Raw genomic sequence first — 20,364 nt, 5'->3', positions numbered from 1 at the left:
CCCCCCCCTGCCCCCCGGGGCAGCACGTGCGGGGCGGGGTTGTGGCCTGAGCATGGAGCTGATTGGGCGCGGGCCTGGTGGGCGGGTCCGGACCGCAGCTGTCAGAGCCGCCGAGGCGACGGCGGCGCGTCTGGCTGAACAGTGGCAGTGCCGCAGCCGGGGCCCGAGCCGGAGCTCAGAAGCCGACGGGGCCCAGCCGGGATGGTGCAGCCGCGGCTCCGCAGCGCACGCACGCACTGAGAGGGCCCGAGCTGGGCCCCGTGGCCCCCGCGCCCCCCGCCGCCCCGATCCCGGCCGGCATGATGTGCCTGGAATGCGCCTCGGCGGCGGCGGGCGGCGCGGAGGAGGAGGAGGCGGACGCGGAGCGGCGGCGCCGGCGCCGGGGGGCGCAGCGAGGGGCCGGCGGTAGCGGTTGCTGCGGGGCGAGGGGTGTCGGGAGCGCTGGAGTCGTGGCCGCGGACGATGAGGTGCAAACGCTGTCCGGCAGCGTGAGGCGGGCTCCGGCCGGACCCCCCAGCATCGCCGGCACCCCCGGCTGCGCAGCCGCTGCCAAGGGCCCCGGCGCGCAGCAGCCCAAACCGGTCACCCTGGGCCGCGGGCGGGGGGCAGCCGCCGCCATCCTCAGCTTGGGCAACGTGCTTAACTACCTGGACAGGTACACCGTGGCAGGTGAGCAAGTGCCCCACCCAATCCAAGGACCAGGAATCCCCCCCCCCCCCAAGAAGTACCCTAGGGAGCTTTTTGGCCCCAGGTTCCCTGTATCCAAGCCCTACGCGGAGTCCCCCAAGGGTTCTGTCCTCAGGCACAACTGAGCAAGTGATGCCCCGGTGCTCCACGGGTCCAGTCTCGAGTACCCCCTCCCCCACGCCCCACACACCCAGGGACAAGGGTTGGAGGAGTCCTCATCCCTAGAGCAGCCAGCGAGTCCTCGCCAGCCCTTGACGGCCCTTCCGTTGTCCTCTTCTTCGAGTCTCCTCTGCGTCTCTCTGCGTTCTTTCCTCTGCGCCCCCTCCCGCGACAGCCGCAGGTTCCTGGGCCTCTCTTAGTCTTCCCCTAGCCCAGGCGGGCTGTGTATCCAGGGCCAGTCAGTTCCTTCCTTCCTTAGCCGTTTCCACCACCCTGAGTGCGTGCGGCGAGTGTGTGCGCCCCTTGCGGGTATGCGCCAGGGAGACTGAGTGTGTGCACTCGTGGCGGCGCGGATGTGTGTGTGAGCTTGTGAGCGCGTGGCTGACAAAGGCTCCGGCCTGCGGGGAGCCGAGGGAGGGGCGGGGCGGGTCCGCGGCGCCTGGGGACCCTGGATGCGGTTTGCAGCTGGCTCTGGCTACAGGCCTGAAGACGCACGCCTCCCCCTGCTGTATGGCGCTTGGGGCCTGGGACAGAGCACCGGCCTCTGGGGCGAAATAGGGAGGCCTCATCTTCTGTGAACATCTCTGGGAATCAGCGATAGGGATGGAATTGAGATGGATAGAACAACTGGGTTCTAATACCTGATTTATCCCAAATGTGCTTTGTGTGTGACCTTGGGCCAGTCTCAGCTTATGTTTAGGTCTGTCTCTCTATTTCTGATTGATCCTGGGCCTCTTGGGATGGAGGTGTTTCTGGGATTCCCTTATGCTGGCTCCTCTCCCTGACTTCTCAAGGGTCAAGAAGTAGGGACTTGCCCTAGATGGATCCGCCCCTGATTGGGAATGATGTAGTCTGGAGAGGAAAGGAATCTGGCCAGGCTGACATAGGTGGGGTTCCCTGCAGGAGAATAGTTCTGGGTATTTGGCATGCTATCCCAGAATGTGCATTACAGAAAAAAAGGGAGAGAGGTTTAAGATAGACTCTAAAGAGAACTTAGTGATGATTGGCAAGTGAATCATAAAACATATGCCATCTGGGGGTGCCCTCGCTAGGCCTCAGTTTCCCCTCTGTTGAATGGAGTTATATCAGATGGAAGGGAAAAACTGATGGGAGAGCAGAAGCTTCTCCCTCCCCCCAGTTGGTGCTTGCAAAACCCTCTGGGCTCTTTCCCTCCACTGGGGAGAGTTGGAAGTAGATACTAGTGGTATCAATACTCCACTGGGTTGAGTTGTCCCCAAGAGACCCTTACCTTGATCTGATGAACAGGAGTAGTATTGAGTACTCCCCAAATTCTGGGTGTGGTGATGCATGGCTACAATCCATCCCAGGGTCGCAGGAGGATTGCAAATTCAAGACCAGCCCCAGCAACTTGGTTAGAACCTCAGTAACTTAGCAAGAACCTGCCTCAAAATAAATAAAAAGGACTGGGATTGTAGCTCAGTGGTAAAGTATCCCTGGGTTCAATCCCCAGTACCGAAACAAACAAAAAACCCAAGTGTACCAACCCTATTATACTTGTACCATTCTGCGTAGGAACTTAGGTGCCACCCTGTGGGGAGAAGTTGGAGAATATCAGGGACATGTAGTTGGTGCAAAATAGGCTTCTGTACACCTTGATGGGGGAATCAAGGCCCCTGGACAGGCCCTCATCCAAGATGGCCCAGAAGGTGGACAACAAAGGTAGTGTTAGATATAGCAAATCTGTCTGGGAAGAGTTCTCCCCATCCTCTCCCAGCTGAGGAACGAATGGTGCTGATCTGGACTGTAATATTTTCCAACTCATTTTTTTCTGACTCTAGACCACCTCCTCTGACATTCTTTAAGGGAACTGACTCTACCAGGGGAGTGGATGGGATCAGTGGGTCTGGTGCTTATCTGCTCCTACCTCTACTTGGGTTAGACTGCCAAAATGGGGGAACAAGATAGCCAATTTCTGGTGAACTGGTCATGGGGATGGGTGGCTAAGAGGGATGTGGGGCAGTGGGGAGGAAGGCCTGGAAAGCTCTGGGCAAACACCCAGCTTGGGCTGTGCATCCTGCCCTGTCGAGGCCCAGGGCTGGAGCTCATGCACCACCCCACCCCCAACACATAACATGTTCCGATTTCCTCTCCGGATAAGCCTGGCTACCTCTCTCTCTTTATGGGACACTTCCCTCCCCCTACCTCCAAGTTCAGTTTTTTAGGAACTTTAATTGTCTCTATGGTAACTGCTATGGCTTTATGTTCCTTGTGCCAGGATCTGTGTCTGCCTGTTGCCTGCTGGCCCAACCGGGACAGAGGCAGGATGCAGGTACTCCTCATTCAGTCTTTGATGTTTGCCCACTTGGACCCTGAGAACCTCATAATCGGGCCCCATCGAAGAATGAAGGAATTCCCACTCTCCTTTATATTCATCCTGTGCATTTTTTTTTTTATGGTATAGATTAGCTCTGTCTAAGAGGAATATAATGCAAGTCACATTAGTTTCAAAATTTCTGGTAGCCAGATTAAAAAAGAAATAGATGCAATTAAATAATAATATATTTTACTTAATGTATTCAATATATTTCAATGTGTAATTAATATCACATTTATTACAGGGATATTTTGTCTTTTTTTTTTTCATACTCTCTTTGAAATCCAGTACATAATTTATCTTTTCAGCACATGTCTGTGTGGCCGGGGGTCACCAGCGTGGACAGTGCAGGTCTAGAGTCTTTGCCACTGGAGATGGAGTCCACGCTGTTCAGCTTGGCCAGCTGTGTGACCTTGTAGCCATCACCTGAGCCTTCTGTGGGATCATCTCCACCTCCTGGGCTGTGTGGAATGAATGAGAATGTATCCAAAGCACCTGGGACTAGGCCAGATACCTCTGAAGGCTTCACAAATGTCAGCTGCCTTCTCTTTCATGCAGAGGCTCAAGCTGTGCCTCCAGCTAGAATGCCCTTCCCGGTTCTGTTTGTGATAGTTCCTTTCAGATACCTTTGCTAGCCCCTCCCTTTACACTGGGGCTGGGCTCTATCCTGGGAACCGAGTGGCTTCAGCCTCTGCCCTAGCATTCCCAGTGCCACCCAGTGATCCAGTTAATTATGGTCTTTCCTTCTGCCCATGAGAACCCCCTGAGGGCAGGCGGCCTCAGAACCAGGTGAGGAGGCCCAGGCACCCATTCTCTTTTCTTGAGCATTGCTTTGGTTGGACAAAATTGAAGTAGCCTAGAAACCTTGTCTAAACCCTTTCCTCTACCTCCTTGTGCAGATGGGGACACTGATGCCTAGAGAACAAAGGCACTTGCCTAAGATCACACTGCATGCCCCAATGCAGCAGGCCTTCTAGCCCCAGGAACCTTGGGTGGGGCATGTTCCCTGCTTCTGATCTGGAAGCTCAGAGATCTACTGGCCAGGGCAGGAGCCCTCTTGGGCAGGTGAATTTCAGTTCAATTTATTTCAGGCAGTTTGAGTTTCCTTAGGGCACATGGCTCCTATGGCTTGACCAGCCCAGCAGCCACCCACTCTATATTCTAAGCCCCCTATGGCTGCCAAGTCAGAGGAAGGAGGCAGCCCATCAGGTGAGGGTCTTAAGCACCCCCTTCCTTCCCAGCTCTGCTTTCCTGATGCCAGAGCTGCCTCTGCCCCCTGGGCTCCCATTCTTCCATCTGTAAAGTGGAGGCAGAACTGAGGGTGTAGGTGGTAGCATTTTGCTCCTGGAACCAGGCCCAGCAAGAGGGAGCTGGTCCAGGCCCTAATTATGGTTGGCGAATGACTATTTGAGAACTGAGATTCTTCCCCAACTTCTCTGCGGCACCTGTTCCCTTCCCAAGACCTATTTTCTTTCCCTTTGATCCAGCTTGTCGCACACAGGGCACTTGGAGTTGGGCAGAGTGGGGGCTGGTGATAAGAGACAGAGCCCTGCCCTGGGGGAGTCCTTTTCTGCCAGAGAAGCTGAGACCAGTCTCCATGGCAACTGTTCACTAACACAAACCCAGTTGAGAGATGAGCCCAGGGACCCAGCCAGGAGCTGGGGCTCAGGGGGCTTCCCCTGAGTGGCCTCACTGGATATAGATGGGAGGGGCTGCCAGGTTGGGGTTCACTCTCCTCGTGGTTTTTTTCCCTGATCACTGCCATGTCTGTACATGGGGAAATCCCAGCTAAGGGCCGAGGGGTGGAGAGTCCCGATCACCTTTCTGGCAGAGGATGTGCTCAGGTGAGTGCCCTGGTAACTGATCACCAGCTGCAAGCAGGCTTCTTCCTCAAGGCACTTCCTGCTGCTTCTGCCAGCACCTCTGCTGTGCTGCTTGACCTGTCAGAGGAAGTGCATGCCACCCACCTGGCCTGGGATCTGGGGCTAGATACTACAACACTGTTCTAGGCCTCAGTTTCCCATTTTGTGATTGGGGCAGGATGGCTATAGGCTGCAGTTCACAGCCTGTTTTGGGAGTTAGGCTGCCCTAGGCAGAGCTGCCCATGGGCAGAGAGCTCCTCACCCCTTCCCCAGACCCTTTCACAAAAGGAAGTGGCTTTTGTTTCTGCTTCGGTGTGAAACCTTGAGAAGAGAAGGAAGATAAGAATGAGGGACCCCAGCCCGGTGGGTCATACCTGTGATCCCAGCAATTTGAGAGGCTAAGGCAGGAGAATCACAAGTTTAAGGCCAGTCCTAGGCAACTTAGCAAGACTCTGTCTCAAAATAAAAATTAAAAAGGGCTTGGGGAGGTGCAGTTCAGTAGTAGAGTGCCCCTGGCTTCAATTCCCAGTACTACCAATAAAAGGAAAAAAAAAAAAAAAGGCAAATAACACTGCCTGATCCTCTGACTTTTGGGGTTGGGCTCCCTCTTGGGCCCTAAGTGTCTCCCAGGCTGAGCATCATGCTTCTGGCTTTGTTTGTAGACTTTGCTGTGTGATTCAAGGCAGATCCTGACCCTCCTCTGATCCCTGAATAGATTATTTTGTCCCTCTCTTGCTGTGGTCAGGGCCTTGTGGGGTCTTTGATCTCAAAAACTCGTGTCTGCTTTACTGGCTTTGCTTGCATCTTTCTTCCCCAGGGTAATCAGTTCTGTTCCTGAGGAACTGCCAGCCTCCGTTTCCCCTGGTGGGTCTTGGCAGTGTTCTGACCTCCTTCAGGAAGTTTTCTTCAATTCTCTGGGCTGAATCAGGCACTTAACACTGGGGGATTTTTGTTTTTGTTTTCCTTCTCTTTTCTTGGTGCTGGGGATAGAACCCAGGGTCTCTCACATGCTAGGCAAGCACTCTACCACTGAGCCAATCCCTAGCCTCCAATCTTGGTTTTGAGCTGCACCCTGTTTGCTTCTGTCTTAGCACCTGTCCCCATGTAGGGTCACCATCTCCCTACAGCCTTGAGGGACCAACTATTTGTAACTCCAGCATGCATGTAAGGCTGGCACAGGCTTGGGTGGCAGACTTGGGTTGACCCAGCCCTATCTGACCCTAGGGTGGGTAGAAAGGGTGTTCGTTGGCTTAGATAGGTTAAGGGCTAGGTCTCCATTGCTGAGGCCAGGACTTCTCTGCCAGTGACTGGTGTTACCCTTTTGTCCTGCCCAGGGCACACAATGAGCCTTGGGCCTCATGTCTCCAGGAAGGAAATGAGAGGAAGTGGTCCCGGCGGTCCTTGTCTGCACTGTCCTCAGTCTTGACAATGGGACCACCCCACCCCCACACTGGGCAGAGTGACTTCTAGACATTCAGGAGGGCACAGTGGCGTCTTTGCCCTGTCTCCTCTGCAGATAAAGCATTGAGGGCACAGGGCTGGCCCTGGGTCACACAGCAAAGCTTGTGAAGGACAGCACTGGTCTTCTCTGGGCCTGGTTCACTCCAGGTGGATGAGTGGAGTCCTAGAGAACATGTCTGAGGGCAGAGAATTTAAATTAAATCAAGAAATATGGAGAGGACTGGGGTCGTAGTTCAGTGGTAGAGCACTTGCCTAGCACATGTGAGGCCTTGGGTTTGATTCTCAGCAACACACATAAATAAAAAAAGGGTCCATTGACAATCTAAAAATATTTTTAAAAACTTTATTAAAAAATATGCAAAGTTAATCCAGAAGCCAGAGCTTGGAGCTGGAGGACAGGGCCTTGACTTGCTTCCTCCTCAGTCTTCTCTTCACCTGGAGACCTTGCTAGGGTCTCCCTGAAGCTCAACTGCCAGTTCTATGAGGCCTCTATGGGCATTCACTGCTGAGTATGGTGTGCTGATTGGGGTCCCCAGGGCAAGGAGCATGCTTAGGCTTTGAAAACTTCAGGGCTGTGCCTGGGCAGTGGTGGTATTACTTGGTCACAAAACCATTTCTAGCACTTACATGATGACAGCTGGTGTGGGTGTTGATGGGGGACTGGATGCTGCCTCTTTTCTGGGAGTTTCTAGGCTTAGGGTGGCAACACAGCCAAGTCTAGGAGCTTGGAGGTCAGCTCCTGCAGGATCCCTCAGCCTCTGTCCTATTCACCTGAATCTGTTTTCTGCCAGATAAGGGTAGCAGGAGTCTCTGGTCTCTGTGACCACTGAAGTCACACACCAGAGCAGGCTGAGGGTGTGTGTGCCTGAGCTGCGCCACTCTGAGGTGTCTTATCTTCCCCGACCCTCTCTGTCCCTGCGCCCCGGCCTTATCCTACGTTGGTGAACATACCAGCCACACCCTCTGAGGATCATGATAAAGCTATGGCCACCTTGTTCCGGACCCCTGGTGGTCTGGGGAGTCCCTGGGTCAGGACAGGGCTGAGAGGCGGAGCTGGAAAGGAGTGGCTGTGCAGAGCCCCCAAATTGCTAAGGCAGAGTCTGGTTCCAGGAAAGCTGGCCCTAAATGATAGGCTAGAACCACAGACCAGAGGCCCGGCTGTCGGCCCTGCCCACTCTGGGCATAGAGAAGTGGCTGGGAGGAGGGGGGCTCTTGGGTTCCGGGGATGGCGCCTCTCTAGGGCTGGTGGGGTCTTCAGGCAGGGCTCTTGGGTAGGGAGGGGTGTCTTTACAAGGGGCCAAAGCTTTGGAGGGCCTCATCTTCATGGTACCTGCAGAGATGGCCTCTAGGCTGCCCTGACATATGACTTAGATTTATAGGGTGACATGGGGAAAGGAGAGTTGGTACATTTAAAGCAAACTTGGTTGAGATTCAGGAATGGACATAGCAGGGATGCGTTAAGATCCTGGACAACTTTATAAATGGGCAACCAGAGGCTCAGAGTAGGGGTCACTAGTTTGTCGTTGGAGAGAGAAGGCAGATCAGGGCAGGTATCAGTGTGTGTGGGAGCTGGGGTCCCTGGCTCAAGCACTGCCTTGGCAGGCCCCTAGGCTGTGGGGGTGCCAGTGGGGCCAGGCTGTGGTTTTCCAGCCTTAGCCATCGAGAGCCAGGTCAGCAGAGCCAGGCTTTTAGGCCTCTGTAATTACCGGGGGTGGGAGCTGTGGCTGAGTGCTGGAATGGGGGCAAAACTCCCAGAGTGAGCCAGCTCTGAGGCCTCCACAGGAGGACCAGGTCCCTCTGAGAGAGACTGACCAAAGGCAGCATGGTCCATCCCTTCAGGTCCCTAGGGTCCGTCTTTCTAAGTATCTGTTCCCATTTTGGAGAAAAGAAAACTGAGGTGAGAATTCCCCTCATTCTTGACTGGGGTTATTCTTGCCCCATTAGTTAATGATCATTGATAACATTTGTGACATTTATTGAATACCTACTATGTGCCAGCCACTGTTGTGAACATTTTACATGTATTAACCTACTTATAAACCTCAAAACAACCATGTAAAGTTGTCTTAAAACCAAGTCATATTATAGGGAGGCAAACTGGGTCAGAGAGGCTAAGCAGTTTGTCTAAGGTCACACAGCAGGGAAGATGGAAAAATTGGGATGTAAAACCCAGATGGTCTGGTTCTGAAGCCTATGCTCTTGAGAGTCCAGCTAAGCTGCCTGCTACTCTGAGAAAGGTTCAGGAGGAAGGACTGTGTGGTGAAAAACACAGTGCTGGGGGGTGTGGGGGAACAAGGGTGAGCACCCAGAGGCTTGTTATAGCTGACTAGAACAAGGTCTAGGAAGAGGCTTCAGGATCCTGCTTTTTGTCCCTTATGTCCGAGGTTGTCTGAGCCCAGGGCTTCTGAGGTCATTGTTAGCTTTCTCTTACACCTTGATCTTTCAAGGACTCCATGATGTTAGCAGGTTGGGCCTGGCTGGAGGAGGCCAGGAGTCCTGGGATCTGGACTTGACTTTTCTGGGGTCCCCCAGCAGTGATGGGTGCTCATCATGAACATCTGGGACCAGCTCTCAGGGTGAATCAGGGCCACAGGCTATCCAGCTCAGAGGTCCCTTTAGGCTCCACTTTATCAAGAGCCTCAGAGGAGAGGGGGGCACCCTGATAGACATGACCTTGGATCTGGGCCCTGGAGGATGAGGCAGAGATGGGCTGTGCAGGAAGAGGACACAGGTATTTGGGACTTGGAGACTGCAGACTGTGATGGCAAGTCACGGGGCCTCCCTTCTGGGCAATTCTACAGACCTAGGTGGGGCCCAGGAGGCTGTATTCTAATAAGCACCCTCTCTAAGGGTGTTTGGGATTCTCAGGCAGGCCTGGGCACCACTGAAGTTCCTAACATCTCTGTTTACCCAGGAAGAAATGGAGGTCCAACTAGTGGCAGCTCTGGCTGGGTTAGGGACCTCAAGTGCTCTATTGCCCTGGGCTTTATTCAGGCAGCAATGGGGAGCCACACTTAATGAGCTGACACTCTCAGACCATGTCTGCCACACAGAAAGCACTCAGTTCACATAAATATGTGCCTTGTTAGCATTGCTGAACCAGGGCCAGTGAATCTTGAGGAAGTCCTGGGTGACTTGAGGCATGGCAAGAGATGACACCCACAAGGCCACAGTATTAGATTGTTGAGCTCAGAAATGACCTTGGGGCCTGCAGAGCCCCAGCTCAGGACCTACAACTTAGTTGGTGATTGCTTAGTGCTTGTGGGATCCAGCTGCAGGAGGGATGTGGCTGGGTCAGCAGAGGCTAGAGGTGAGGAGTCTGGGTGGTGAAGAAGAGATGACTTGCTGGGGCCTGTTCCTGGGACTCAGGGAGGTGAGGAGAAGGTAACGACTGATCATCAGGTACTTGGCTTGGGTACTGCAGTGGTGCCTCTCAGAAGGGGGCCCATCTTGAGAGCCATGGAGTCAGAGTCCAGGAAACTGAGAAACGGAGGCATTAAGTCTATGGAGATGAGCTACCAGAGGCAGTTGGTCTCAGGGGAGTGATGCAGGTGAGGACATGGAGTTGGGGGAGGGAACTTTCAGGAGCTTCCACTGAGCTGGGCATGGTGGTGCATGCTTGTAATCCCAGCAGCTTGGGAGGCTGAGGAAGGAGGATCTCAAGTTCAAAGCCAGCCTCAGCAACTTGATGAGACCCTATCTCTAAATAAAATATAAAAAAAGGGCTGGGATGTGGCTCATTGGTTATGCACCCCTAGGTTCAATCCCCAGTACTAAAACAACAACTTCCAATCTGCAGGAAGAGGAGACGAGCATTGGCTGAAGGAAGCAGAGCAAGGTTGTCCTCACAGGTGGGATGAGTGAGGCCTAAGCAGATGTCTGGGCTGCAGTGTAGGAGACAAAAACCAGGGAGAGGCTGAAAACCTAGGTCCAAGCCAGAGGCTGACAGGGCGTGAGATCTCTGCAAGGCTGGAGAGAGTGGACCTCATACACAAAAGAGGTCCCTGCTCTGGGGGGAGTGGGTTGGGATGGGCAAGACTGCTGAGTAAATGAGAAAATTCAGGGGCTCCTTTTGTTCCAGAATGTGTCCTGGAGGGATGAGGACCCTGTGGCCAGAGAGCCTTTCAGGATGTAGATTTGGGGTGGCTGCCTGGAGAGGCTGGCCTTGTGGCCTGGGCTGGCTAGGGGCTGCCTCTGGGGTGGGAGCCCCACCTTGCATGCCCCCTGGCTGGTGGGGCCAGGGTCTTGGCTTGGCCTGAGCTGTGGGAAGCTGTTCCTGGGCGTGAGGCCCGTCCTGTGACCCACCAAACCTCAGCCTCCAGAAAAGAGGCTAAAAATAAGGCTGTGGTAAAGAAGGGCGGGGGTGCATGGGCCCAGCCAGGCTGGGGCCCCGGAGGAAAATGTGAGCCGACAGCCTTGCTGCTGTGACACACGCTTCCCCTGCCAGCAGCCAGCAGGATCTTGCCCTTCTGTGGCCATGGCCTCATCCAAGTCAGACAGAGCCTGGCCATGGGCTTCATGGCCTGTAGAAGGTTTTGCTCTCTGGGAAGGTTCTGTCTGGCCTTCTGGTGGCAGCTCAAGTGTTAGACCCAAGGCTGTGATGTCATTTCACCCCTGATGGTGGTGAAATGGTGGAGGTAGGGGTCCAGGGTTTCCTATGTCCTGGGTTCTAGACTGCCCAGGAGCTCCCAGTTACCTTGGATGACCATCTAGATATGGAGAAATGTCTGTGGGAGAAGTCAGGGAAGGCTTCCTGGAGGCAGAGATAAATGCTTGAATCAATGGACGGGGAGGGGGCCAGTTGCTGTGCTCCAGGGAAGAAGCAAGAGTGCTTTGACTGGCTGTGGACCTGTGAGCTCTGGTTACCACAGATCCATGTCCTTCTTTGAGCTGTGAATGGAGACTCACAGTCCTGGGACTTTGGGAATGTCTTGACTCTCCTGCCATCTCCCAACTCCACCCATCCTTTCATCTACCCAATACCAAAACTGTGACAGTCCCTGTTCTGTGTTCTGGAGATGACTCACCATGCCGTGCCCAGTTCATGGTCATCCATCCATTTATGCATCTGCCCCACAGATAGTCCCTGAGGTCCAGCTGTGTGCTGGGCTTTGGGTTGGGGGCAAGGGCAAAGCGTGAAGAGACAGTGAGCATGGCAGAAGAGCAATCTTTGGTTTTCGGTAGTAGACTGGTATGGATATTGAGAAAAATGTGTTTGGTCTTCTTCCTGTGTCCTAGCATAGAGCTCCTAAAATCCTCGGAATCTTCAAAACGATCAGTATCTTTTGTATGCTAGTGATTGACTGATGCCCAGTGCTCCCTGGGTAGCTTCAGGATGGAGGCAGGTCACAGGGAAGGCCAGGATGGTTTTAAGGATTAGGACTTTTAGTTCTGTTCCAAGGAGGTGAGAGGGGCTGCAGGTTGAGCTGACCACCCTGGCCAGTGATGTCATCAGTTGTGACTACATGACTACGTAATGAAGGCCCCATAAACCCCAAAAGGTCAGGATCTGGAGACCTTCTGGATAGTGGAAGTGCTGAGATTCCTGTAGACTGGTATGTCTGGAGAGACCATGGAAGCTGTGTCCTCTGGGCATCTGTTCATCTATGTGCTTTGTAATATCCTTTATCATAAACCAGGCAAAGGTAAGGGTTTCTTTGAGTTCTGTTAGAAGCTCTAGCAAATTGAACAAACCCAAGGGGAGGGTTGTGGGAACCCCAGTGTATACAGGTAAAACAGGCTGGGGCTGAGGTAGACATCTGAAGTGAGAGGAATGGTCTTGGGGCTGAGTTCTCCACTTCAGGGATCTGATGCTATCACGGGTAGAGAGTGTCAGAATTGAATGGAATTAGAGAACACCCAGCTGATGTCCATTGCAGAGTTAATTGCCTGTTTGTTGTGTGGGGATCCCCCCCATCTAGTTTGTTCATAAAAGCAGTTTCTGTTATAAGTGAGAGAAATGGAGTTTTTTTCCTTGATATTTTCAGACCTGATTTCAAGTCTTACCTCCCAAAAAATGTCCTCCATGACAAAAAGTTTCGTGTTTTAGAGCCTTGGTTTCTTCATGTGCAGAATGGAAATGATAATTATAACTACCAGTGTACATGGCTACGATAAATGCCATCCTTAGAGCCTCACAGTGCCCAGAAGTTAGCAAAAAGCAATAAATATTGTCACTTAGCTTCTGGTCACAGACGGTCCCAGGAGCTCATATCTCTGTCCCTGAGTGTCTTCCCGGTAGAACTAACAAATCATGGAATCCTAACTTGTCCTAAAGAGGAGTGCCAAAACTAGGATTGACATGGCTGGGGGTGGGAAGGGGCACTGTAACTTATTGAGGATGGGGGAAGGGGAGGAGCAGGGAAGACTTCTTAAAAGAGGAGGCAACTGAAATAGCCTTGAAGGAGTGGCAGGGGGCCTATGGATGGCAGGGCTACCACCTGGGATTCTAAAGTGCCCTGACATAGCCTCAGAAGCCCAGAGGCCGATTGGGACCTGTAGGCCCAGGACTGGCCCCTGGCCTCTACCTTGGAGGCAAGGCTTTGGTTATTAAGTCATTAACTGAGCCTCACACAGCCTCTTCATTAGGGTAATTGTGGTGAATTCACTCAGGGCATTAACAAGGAGGAGGCCAGTTTCTCTGGGCTGTCAGGCTGCCAGGACACCAGCTGGGTCTGACCCTGCAGCCGGGAAATTGCTCAGCTTCCCAGTCTGGGTCTTGAGAGGAATGTAACATTCAACCCTCTTCGTGTCTTTGGCTGCCAGACTGGACCCTGATACAGTGCTTGGGGATTCCACTTTCCCCTGCTTCCCTGTTGTATGTGTGTCTCAGTTTCCTCGTCTGTCATGTGAGATAACAGCACCTGCCTCACTGGGCTGTATGAGGGTTAAACAAATGAATAAGTTAATGCTCAGCAATGTAAACTGCCATCATGTTTAATGCCATCATTGTTATCATCACCAGAAATTCTGGGAGTCCCCCAAGGGCCTCTGTCCCCTGCATGGGGAGCTCACAAGGGCAGGGCCCTGTCTCTTCCTCTTTTCTCCCCCACCCCTTCTCAGGAAGGGGGCTGAGACCTGTGGCCCAGGTCCTGCTGTCCTCAGAGATAAGCTGCTGGGGCTGGGGGCCTGTGCTGATTCAGGAACCATGGCTAAGAGCAACAGAAGGTGGGCGGGGCCCAGGGTTCTGCTGGGCCTCACATAGCCGTGGGTCTGTCTGCCCGTCTGTCAGCAACTGTGGGTAGTTTCAAGGCGTTTCAGTTTCCCCTTTGACAGGCAGGGCTGTAAGAGGACAGGAGAGGTAGCTGGGCCTTGGAAGCAGGCATGGTCTCAAGGACTTTGCTTCCCCAAGAAAGCCAGCCTGGAGACTCCTCTCTTCAGTCTGCATCCTGCCTCCTATGATTGAAAAAATGGGGAGTCCTGATTGTAATCCAGAGGGCAGCTGAAGCGAGCGTGTGTGTGTGTGTGCGCGCGCGCGCTTGTGTGTGCATGTGTACACATGCCTGGAGTCAACCCATCCTCTTTCTGGGCTCTGGGCTTTGTGGTCTCCCTGAGGGTAGAGCCCATACCTGTTGCTCAGGTGCCTGTATCTGAGCCCGGGTTTGGCCACAGGTGGGCAAGAAGCTCAGGCTGGCAGATAGGAGGCATGGCTGTCCCAGGGCTGAGTGACCACAGGGGAGCCTTGCCGGTCTCTGTACTGTGGGCCCCTACACTGGCTGAGGGGTGGGGCCCTATCCCCAGGCTGCACATGGGAGGCCCAGTCGGGGCAAGAGGTAAGCCTGACCTCCACAGTGGTCTGGCCAGCCTGGGCAGGGTGGAGGTCACAGCAGGGTTGGAGTCCTGTGGATGGAACCAAGCTGGGCTCTGAAGGTGGGAAAGAGGGCTGGCCTGAGGGGTCTTCTAGGTGGGATGGGTGAGGGGGTACCCAGGCCTTACACATCACCAATAAACACCCTGTGTCTCACTTTCTAGGAGTCCTTCTAGACATCCAGCAGCACTTTGGGGTCAAGGACCGTGGCGCTGGCTTGCTGCAGTCAGGTGAGGCCACCACCTGCCTTTGCCGCCTGCCCAGATGCTAGCATCTCCTCCTGCTGGCTGTGGGTTCTTCTTCCCCAATCCTGACTCCTAGAGGCAGCACGGGCTTTCCATCAGATCTCACCCTTGCCACCCACAAATGGCACTTGTCCAAGCCTCTGCTGCTTTTCTTATAACACATACCACCTACCCCAAGGGGCTTGGAAGACAAATGTACATAGGCCAAAGGCTCAAACCCTGTGACCTTTTAGTGTCCTAGGGTCTCATTGAGACCTAATGATTGGAGTCCCTTCCCGAGGCAGGTGAAGGGCACTTCTTAGGTGAGTGAGTTGGGCAATGCCAGTGGGCCTCTGTGACCTGTTTTCATCTCCTGTCCCAATTTCCAATTCCTTCCATTGCCATTAACCCTGGGAACCACCTCTTAGATGATAAAGTACAAGAGTTCACCTGGTCAGCCCCAGAAGATTCCCAAACCCAGGGCAAAAGATGGAGAACCTGGGGCCTGGGTTAGACTCAGGCCTGAGAGTCCCTGTCCCATTTTCCCCTGGAGTCCCAACCTTCTGATGAACTGCTAGAGATAGGGCAGAACCCCACTGGGCTGCTATAAGCTGAGCAAAGGCTATGAGGGAGGCCACTGAGCAGTTATCCCAGCCTATCGGCCCGTCCCTCTGTGAAGAGACTGTGTCTCCCTTGTCCCCCTACTCCCTGCCCCACCATGGCCCCAAGGGACTGAGGCTCTGGCTCCCTGGTCTATCCCCTGGCTATTACCTCTGCTGGTCAGCAGGTCCTCCCTGCTTGTGGTGGAGACTCAATCCAGTGCTGTATCCCAGGACTCGGGGAGGAGATCTAGTCCAGACTTGGCCCTAACCTTGCTGTGTGACCCTAGCTTAAGGCCTGCTTATCTCTGGGCCCATGGTTCTGGACTCCATCTAGCCATGAGGCCTAGTCAGATGTGGGAGATCCCTGATGTGCATTTGAGTCTGTGAACCCCTTCCCCAGCCTGGGGTTTCCTAGGAGGGAGTGGGCGGAATGTGTTGGTTCTGTCCAGGAACCTGCCTGACCTGTCTAGGTAGCATTCCGGTATGTACAATGCCTCCTTGAGCTCATAGGATGCCCCAGCCACTCAGCCAGTCCACCTGTCCTTACATTCCAGATTTAAGTGGTCTCAGGGCTGAAAGAAAGGGGATGTAACAGTTCTGGGACTCAGTCTTAGTAAGTGAGACTTACTAATCGAGGTTGGGGCAAGGTGGTGTGGTTCAGCATCCCCCACAGGTGGCTAGGTCCCCATGCTGGCAGACATTGCCTCTATCCAGGCCAGAAGCCCAACCCCCTCCCCTGTCCCTTCCTGGGCCTCCCTGTCTGGGCCAGAATAAGTCAGCCTGCTTTGTAGCCTGAGGCAGGTCCCTCCAGTCTCCAGGGCTCTGTATACAGTGACCAGCACTGACTGAGAAGATGGGGTTTAAGCTGATGGGATTTTGGGAGGGAGTAGGATGCCAAACTGGCAAGGAAGGGGCAGGGGAGAGCTTCGTCTCCTTAGTCACCCAGCTTGCAGCCCCTGAGCCAGTGGGGACCTGACCAGAGCCTCGTTTCCTCTGGTTCTGGCCTTGCCAACTGATCTGTAAGGAGGTTCGACCCTGATCTTCCTCCATTTAACACCCCTGCATGTACATGTTCAAGGACACGTAGCCTCCCAGGGAGAGGGTGGGGGACATTGATCCCAGGGCAGCTGTGCGGGTCAGTGCCCTTGTTCCTTCTGCACTTACGTCCCAGGCTGGCTTCTTTGTTCATATGAGAGAAGTCATGCAGTCCTTTCTTATACTCTGTGATGTTGCAGGAAGTGGACACACACCTACAAGCATCATCTCATTTGTGTCTTCCAATAGCCCCACAGACTCCCTTTTGCCAGCTTTACTTGCCAGACAGAGACAGGTCAAGAGAGCAAACCAACTTGCTTAAGGTCTCATGGTGAGAGAGTAGCAGGCCTGGAATAGGGACCCAGGGGGCTTCTGCAGATGGAGCCTACTTGGCTTGGGAAAGGCCAAAAGTCTGGCATCTCAGTGAGTTGGGTGAGATTTCTGGCCTTGGTGAGAATTTCCAGCATTCAGAGTCTTGTGTGAGTGCTTACCCTGTGGCCTTTAGCCTACCACCTACAACTGGCACCACTGGGATGGTTCCCCAAGTGTCCTTACCCCTTCGGCCATTAAAGCCAGTTGTGCTAGACCAGGAGGTGACTCAGTGGGTAACTCAACAAGTCACCTAATTGGTCTGAGCCCCAGGCACCTGTCTATTCCCCAAGCCTGATAAGGTTGGAGCCAGGTGGAGGGCGCCAGCCGGGTGTTGGTGCTTGCCCGGATCAAAGGACCAGAAGTAGGAGTGGCGGCCTGCTTATTTGTGGGTACCAGGGGCTGCTGGGCTGGGAGGCAGGGTGGGGGGTGGCTGAGGGTTAGGCCTGGGCCTGCCCTTGCTGTTTCCCCTTGGGACCAGAGCATCACTGGTTTGGGAAGGACCCACTTTCAGCATCCTCCTTGCACTTTGTTGTTTGCTCAGACGAGGCTCCTGGGATACCCAAAGGAACCATAGCTCATCCTCTGTGACAGCCCACAGCAGAATTATAGCCCTTGAAATTTTCTTGAGTCTTGCAATATTGGAATCCCCCATAACCCACATCTAAAGGGGCAGCTGCTTCTCAACCTGCTGCTTGGCAGGCCCCACGCTGGGTTCTGCCCAGACTCTGTCCTTGCCCTCAGGTATGTTCCCTCTGTTGATGGATCATCAGGTCACCACTCAGGCACAGGGAGTACTATGGGAGCCGGGTGAGTGGTAGAGAGTTTGTACCTAGTCACCTACCTACGTGGCTGGTGAAGAAGACTTCGAGAAGGGGTACATTTGAATGGGGCTTTGAAGGATGCATCAGAGTTTGTTCAGGGGAAAGGACTTGTAGCCAGCTTGTCAGATTGAGTAGATATGAGGAAACCCTCCTTTCCCCTCCAAGCTAGATAAAGTATGCCAAGAAAACATGTTTAAATTACATGGCTGGCTTAAAAGCTAAAGCTAATGGGGAAATTCCCAGGAGTCAGAAGCAAGGAATTGACGTCAAAAACTGGAGTGGGAGCTGGAATTGAAGCCGACTGATTCAGAATATTTAGGGATCAGGTGCATGCCTTAGACACTTGTTATAGTATTTTTAATATAAACATTTTTTCATAGAATATTTTAAATGTATATAAAAGTAGAGAGTCAAATATAACAAACTTTCATGTGTTCATCACCCAGATTCATCAAAGCATCACAGTCTGACCCAGTTTCCAGGCTCAGGGCTTCATGATTCTGACAACTGGGCAGTATGGGCTTGGGCTCCAGGGTCATGGGGGTGACTCGGCATCCTCCCCAGAGCCCAGGCAAGTTCCCTGATTCTAAACTGTGCCCCAGGCTGGTAGGCACTTGTCCTGGTAGAGCTCCTAGCACAGATGGACCCTCCCTCCCTCCCTTCCTTCCATTCTTCCTTCCTTACGGAACTGGGACCTTCTTTGTAGAGGGTGTGTGTTTTCAGGAGACCCAGTAGAAGCAAATCCCAAACTGTTCCTTCATATCCCAGAGCCTACATGGGGCCCGGATGATAATTCCTGTGAAAGCTAACTCAAATTCAAAATTAACAAATCACACAGGAAACTCATCTCTTTCATCCTTTTTTTTTGTTTGTTTGTTTGTACCAGGGATTGAACCCAGGTGCACTTAACCACTGAGCCATAGCCCTAGCTCCCCTTTTTATGTTTTATTTTAAGTCAGGGTCTTGCTGACTTGCTTAGCACTGTGTTAAGTTGCGGAAGCTGGCTTTGAACTCATGATCCTCCTGTCTTAGTCTCTTGAGCTGTTGGGATTACAGATGTGTATCACCGGGCCCAGCAGGAAACTCATCCTCATGAGGAGGAGTCAGCTGGCCCTAAAACTGCCTGAAAATCTACAGAGAATAGATTCATTTTAAGAGGACTTAAAATTAGGTAAGCTTAATTTTTGAAGTTCAAAAGAAAGATTAGAATTGATAAAACAAGAACAGTACATTATGAGAAAAGAACAGGGAGATGTTTGAAAGACCGAATTTGAAAAGTTCTAGAAGGGAAAAATGTTAAGTATTAAAATTAGAAATGTGTTAATCTGAGGAGTTAACAAGTAGACTAGATGTAGCTGAAAAGAAAATAAGCAAATGAGAATTATTAGCTATAACTCTAACTCTGGGCTGAGGAAATCAGCATATATGTAGCACAGGGAAGAGAGAGTGAGAGTGAAGTTTGTGACAGTGCCTGGCTTTAGTGAGCTGTGGTTTGTCAGCTGTTTGCTGGAGTAGGGGGAGAATGGAGGGAAAGAAGGCAGGACAGGGGGCAGGGTCTGACTGTGAAAGGCTTAAAGATTGGGATAAGATCTTTGGTTTTGTCTTGGGACAATGGAGAGCCAGAGAAGGTTTTGGAGCAGGGCAGACAGAAGATGTGTGTATCACGGTGTTCACTCTGGAGCCCAGTGCAGGAATGGATGGCATAGGAGACTGGAAGACACTCAGGGCTGGGGTTTGTGGGGTCGGGAGGAAGCACCAGGGTTGGGGAGAGGAAGAGCCAGCTCAGACTGAAACCAGACAGTGCCTTTGCTTCTGGCCCAAGTCTCCTGGCCTTGCTCTTCTCCCCTCTTGGCCAGTTTAGTGACATCCTCCATTCCAGCAGGCCTGGGTTCTGCAAGCAAGCCTGGGCAGTCCCTCTGACAATCCTCCCAGGGACCCCATTTAGAGGGAAGCCCAAGAGTCTCACTTGCTGAAGTCACAGGTTTCTATCCCAAACAGTACATAAAAGGGGAGGTGATTCCTGTCCTTCCTGTGGGAAGTTTGAGCACGGTGGGCTGTCATCTGTTCTGGGGCTTCCCTTTCATCTGGGATGACCTGGGCTGTCCTTGGGTGGTGGACCCTGACCCCCACCCAATCCATCCTGCCTGAGCACCCTCCCTGCCCACAGGATGTGGATGATGGCAAATCTTCTCAAAATAAAAGATCAGTTGGAGCCTGGGCTTTATAAAAATAGCCCTGGTTCAGCCCAGTCCCTGGCAGGGACTAAATGCAGACTCCAAGGCCAAAGTGGGAGCCCAGGGATCTCCTAGCTCAGATCTTGCCCTCTCCTGCTCCAGGACCAGGACCACATTGTTTTTTGTTGGTTTGTTTGTTTTAGTGCTGAGATTGAACCCAGGAACTTGTACTTGCTGGCAAGTGCTCTGTCACTCTGCTACACCCCCAGCCCTAGGACCACTTTTTGAGATCAAACAGGCCATGTGTATGGTGTGTGGTGAGGATGGCTTCCCTCATCATGGATGGGGGCAGGGGCTGCCTACCAGGACACTGAGTCCCCACTGGGGGTGCTCTGAGCTTCTAGGTGCACCCTGGGCTTTGGGACTACCTGGGAAGGTGGACAACACCCTAGGCACGTTGTCCAGCCCCCTGTGTTTTTGATGGCCTCAGGCCAGCCCTGTGAGGAAAAGGGTAGTGAGGCTTAGAGCCCAAGTTCCTGCTGCTGGGCCAGGCTCTCCCCTCCCACCCTGCTGCCTGCAGCCCTGCCCCCTTGGCCTGGCGCCCTGCCCTGCTGCTCCATTGTCCCAGACCTGTGGGCTCAGCACACGTGAGCTGAGTGAGGGCTTCCCCACACCCCGGCCACAGGATGTCCTCCTGCGGGAACTGCTGGGAAAGCCACCCCTACCCAAATCAGGTGGTGGGGCAGCCAGTCTGGCCAGAAAGCTACCCCCAGCAAACAAAGACTACAGGCTAGGGGGTGGGCGTGGGGGGCAGGCTGGGGAAGC

The 20,364-nt window shown here is 53.2% G+C and overlaps 1 protein-coding gene across 2 annotated transcripts in view; it reads left to right on the top strand.

Annotated features, from left to right (window-relative positions):
• Positions 1-101: 101 nt before the first annotated feature.
• SPNS2 (SPNS lysolipid transporter 2, sphingosine-1-phosphate) overlaps positions 102-20,364 on the top strand; it is a 35,199-nt gene continuing 14,936 nt past the window's right edge. Inside the window, exons 1-2 of one of the 2 annotated variants that reach the window (XR_013762747.1) lie at positions 102-669; positions 14,476-14,541. Coding sequence is in view for 1 of the 2 variants with exons in the window: in XM_079133094.1 (XP_078989220.1) it covers positions 300-669; positions 14,476-14,541 (436 nt within the window). In the remaining variant the exon portion in view is untranslated. The remainder of the gene's footprint in view (positions 670-14,475; positions 14,542-20,364) is intronic. The other variant, XM_079133094.1, reaches the window with a different exon arrangement.

The sequence above is a fragment of the Sciurus vulgaris genome (assembly GCF_902686455.1).
Source record: "Sciurus vulgaris genome assembly, chromosome: 3".
In the NCBI taxonomy this organism is placed as follows: domain Eukaryota; kingdom Metazoa; phylum Chordata; class Mammalia; order Rodentia; family Sciuridae; genus Sciurus; species Sciurus vulgaris.
The sequence above is the reverse complement of the archived record's forward strand: the minus strand, read 5'-3'. Positions and strand labels throughout refer to the sequence as shown.